Source organism: Neophocaena asiaeorientalis, unplaced genomic scaffold (assembly GCF_003031525.2).
Source record: "Neophocaena asiaeorientalis asiaeorientalis breed wild unplaced genomic scaffold, Neophocaena_asiaeorientalis_V1.1 scaffold429, whole genome shotgun sequence".
Taxonomy (NCBI): domain Eukaryota; kingdom Metazoa; phylum Chordata; class Mammalia; order Artiodactyla; family Phocoenidae; genus Neophocaena; species Neophocaena asiaeorientalis.
The window spans coordinates 2,913,535-2,917,673 of record NW_020173550.1 but is presented as its reverse complement, the minus strand read 5'-3'; the positions used below and the strand labels follow the sequence as shown (position 1 = coordinate 2,917,673).

At 57.4% G+C, this 4,139-nt stretch overlaps 1 protein-coding gene across 3 annotated transcripts in view; it reads left to right on the top strand.

Moving 5' to 3' along the window:
* Positions 1–4,084, top strand: part of PEBP4 (phosphatidylethanolamine binding protein 4) — a 253,860-nt gene extending 249,776 nt beyond the window's left edge. For all 3 annotated transcript variants that reach the window (XM_024747687.1, XM_024747686.1, XM_024747688.1), the window contains exon 7: positions 3,796–4,084. In XM_024747687.1, coding sequence (XP_024603455.1) covers positions 3,796–3,947 — 152 coding nt within the window. In that variant the 3' untranslated portion in view covers positions 3,948–4,084. The remainder of the gene's footprint in view (positions 1–3,795) is intronic.
* Positions 4,085–4,139: the final 55 nt, after the last annotated feature.

Here is a 4,139-nt window from a genome sequence, read left to right as displayed (position 1 = left end):
AGTCCCAGCAGAGGCTGAGGGGGCCCATCCGAAGGCTTAGAACCCCACCCCTTGTTCCCAGCCCACCCAAATGGGGGCCTCCCTCCCAGCGAGAGGGGGACACTTGAGGGCCCACCGAGGACCAGATGACAAGTCGGGTGGGAGCAAGGACACGAGGGAACGCTGTCCTGTGCTGTTGGAAGTCTTAAGAGCGGGACTGCTGGAGAGACTCCAGGACCACTGCTGGGTTAGGACCTCGTCTGCCAGGGCTGCTCGCTGTGCTGCTGGCTGAGGCCACCCTGCGAAGGCCTAGCTTCTTATTAGTCCATTGTTAACTGTCCTATATTATAAACTCGTAGAGGGCAGGAGTGGCGCCTGGATAAAGCCACCCTCCCCCATGCCTGGCAGACCCCGGAAGCAGCTGTCAGTGTTGGGGGGCCTGGATCCCAGGGTCTGAGATTTCCCTCCAGCTCAGAGCTTCTGAATTCTAGCTCTGGTGCTGTCTACCCAGCTCTCCTGAATCCTGGGGTGGCTGGGGGTTGCTAGACTGGGTGTAGCATCCCCTTCTCAGTCTCTTGGATGCCTCTTAACCCTGATAGGCCCGATGGGGTTGGTCTAGCCCATGTGATGAGCCCCTCCCAAGCAGTGGTAAGCCAGCCCCACAGATCTGGGAGGCCGGGGGTGAAGAGATGAACTGTTCAGGAGCTGCCCCAGGGCCATTCCTGAACATTCCAGCCTTGCAGTCCCCAGGACTCAAACTCAGAGGATGAGTCTCTATGAAGCCCCCCTCCCAGTTGTTGATGACAGGGGTCATTCACCCCCTCCCAGTGTCTCGTAGAGATCAGGCTCAGAACACCCCCTCCCCACGGCTTTAGATGAGGTGACCTAACTTTCCCTGCTCCCCGCCTCCGGGCCCAGGTCTGGAACATCTCTAACCTCTAACATCTTCCCCATCAGTACCGACCAGTAAGTGAGCAAATGGCCTCTGCGTATGGTTTAGCTGGATGGAAGCAGCACCCCCTAGGGTTGTGCAGGGACCCACCTGCACATCATATGCGGTAACCCCGCCCTGAAGAGCCCAGGCCTCTGTGTTCCAGCCACTGGCTCAGGAGACACCCTCCTCCTTCCTCCCTGTGGCCGGAGGCCTCCTGCCACAGAGGCCTTTGAAGTATATTCACCACCCCTGCCCTCATCCCAGGAAGAGCCCATCCAGGGTGGGTCCAGGGTACAAGGGGAGTGGCCCGAGCACAGGCAGCAGTGCCGCCCTCTTCCTGCATGGCAGCAGCCCCCTGCGGCTCAGGGACCCGAGCAGTGCCATACAGGATGGGGCTTTCCACAGAAAGCGGTGACCGCAAAAGCCACAGCCTCCAAACTCCTCATCTCTCCCCACACGGCCCTGAGGGCCTGACTCACCCCTCTTCCTTCTAGAACTTGCACAGGGTCAGTTCCTCTTGCCCTCTGTGGCAGGAAACGGAGGTGCAAGGAGTCACAGCCAAGCCAGGGGAGGAGGCCGCAGAGGCTAGCAGCCAGGTGGCACTTGGGCCCCCTCTCCTGAGCGATGGGGCGGGTTTGTGGGGCTGCCCAATAAGCCCAAGGACCCCAGCGTTGTTGGAAATGGGACCCGGAAGGAACTGCAAGGCCCCCCCCCACCCCCGGGCACTCCTAGCTCAATCAAGAGAGCAGACTGCTGGGAGAGGGGAGCAAGGTCTCCCTGGGTGCAGGGGATTTCTTTCCGTCAACTTGCTCTGATCTCGTGATGAGTTTCAATTCCCTCCCTGCCACCAGGTTCCTTCCTGCCCTGCTCCGTGGGGAGGGCCCCCTTGTCCCCGTGCCCGCCATGCACCAGTTCACCCATGACCTTTTCCCTGGCGTGCAGGCACACACGCATATATACAAGCACGCACACACGTGCGCACACACACACACACACACACACACACACTTTCTCAGGGTCGTGTTACTACAATTCTTTTCCAGCCCGCTGGGTGCCCTGGGTGCAAAGGCCACAGCCAGGCGAGTACCTGCTCCCTCCTTTCTCCCTCCCTCCCTCCGTCCCATCCTAGTGGAAAATCCCCAGCATTGGGTCCTACAGCCCAGCAGCAGCCCATCCCACGCAGCCCTTACCCCAAGAGAACTCCCGAAGCACCTATTTTCTAGGCCCTCAAAGGCCCAATTTGAATGCACAACCACATTCACAATTACAGCCAGATAAGACCTGAGGGATACCCTAGAGGTCCTCTCCCCCATCCGCGCCCCTGAGAAGCTTCCACACCGGAACCTGGTCTGGCTTCCCAAACCCTGGGCCTCAGGCACCCTCAGCACCACCATCCCGTCTGTGCACTAGGAAGAAATATAGTCTCCCCTTGTGAGGATTAAGTGAATATGTGTGGAGTTCCTAGAACTGTGCCTGGCACGTAGGAAGAACTACATCAGTGTTATTGCTATTATTATTATCACTGTTTTGTTTCTTTGGTTTAAAAATTGTCCTCTCCTTGAGACCATCTGTGAAATGCAAACAGCTGGGGGGGTGGGGGGTGGCAGGTAGAGGGGACTCGCCTTCTTCATTGCTAAAAATGGAGGTGGGTGTAGACCAAGGACCACAGGTGGGTAAAGGGGCGGCTCAGGGAGGAATCTAGGCTGCCAGCCCCTCACTTCCTGCTCTCCGTGTGTTAGAGATTACTGTTCTCCATTGGTTCAGGCTATATCAGCCACTGTCTAGCCCTACTCCAGGCAGGCTCTACCCCTAGTACTGCCTCCAGCCAGGGAAGGCTGCTAGATTTTAGGGGGAAAAAAACCCAGGGGGCGGGCAGTGATGGTGATAAATAAATAAATAAATACAGGATGTCCAATTCAATTTGCTAGTATGAGTATGGCCCAGGCAATATGTGGGACATACTTACACTAACAGAGTATTCGTTGCTCCTCTGAAATTCAAGTTGAACTGTGCAACCTGTATTTTATCTGGCAACCATCCACCGAGGGTGCCTGAGGCCCAGGGTTTGGGAAACAAGAGCATGGGAATATGCCTCTGACCACCTCCCTCAGCCTCTCCCCCTTGCCTGGGGCCTCGCTCTCCTTGCCCTGCTGCTAGGTCTGTTCACACTTGTCCCAGAAGCTGCACCTCCCCCTGTGCCCCTGTGTTCTCTCCCCCTGGGGAGGCCCCCTCTGACCTGGGCACCCAATGGACTTCCCCAGAGTCCGGGCCGGGAATGTCTCGCCCACACTCTGCTCCCCTCCGGGATCCAGGTCTTCAAGGCAGGGAGAAGCAGCCTGGCCCTATGCCCTGCCTCTCACCTCTGCCACAGCCAGGGAAGGAACCCTGTTGCACGAGGTCTCCTGGGACTCCGGGGTAGGTAGCCGGGCTTCTGGGGAGGAGATTGGAAGAACAGCATAGACGCTTCTGCCAAGCTCAGCCCCGGCAACTGGGCTGACCAGGTATGAAGAAAAGAAGCATTCAGGCCTCAGTCAGGAGAGCCTGCAGGAAAAGAGGGGTGGGTGGAGAAAATGGGCAGCCAACCTGACTGGGCATTTCCTTTCTGCGTACGAGTGAGAAGGCAGAGTTCTGCCAAATAAAGTCCTGGAGAAACCGACCAAAGGCCATCCCCGTTGTCCTCCAGGAAGCGTCCTTCCCAGACGCTGCTAACATCCAGAGACTGCCCCTGCAGCCAGGAGCCAGAGGGCACCCCTCAGACCAATGACCACGGCCGCCTCCTCCTCTCTCCGCTCCCCACAGCTGGCCTCCCTCTCAGGCCCCTTCCAGCTCTGAAGTCCACGGTTCTCTCTCACTACTTCCCTGTGGTCTGTTTGTCCTTCCAGGCTCTTGGAATATGGACAGATTTCTGAGCCGCTTCCACCTGGGCGAACCTGAAGCCAGCACCCAGTTCGTGACCCAGAATTACCAGGACACGCTACATCACCAGGCTCCGGGAGGAAGCAGTGAGCCCAAGGACAAACCTGAACCGAGATAACTGCCCACCAGACCTCAGGCTTCACGTTGCAGGTGTGTGTATGGTACTCACCACCCGTGGTCTGTGTATGGAACCCACTCCGGGTATGAAACCCTTTCTCTTCCGAATAAAAAAAAAAAAAATCATCCAGGGCTTAATGGTTGGATGTTCTGTTTCCAAACCTGTCCTCCCTCTAAAACTCAGAGGATGAAA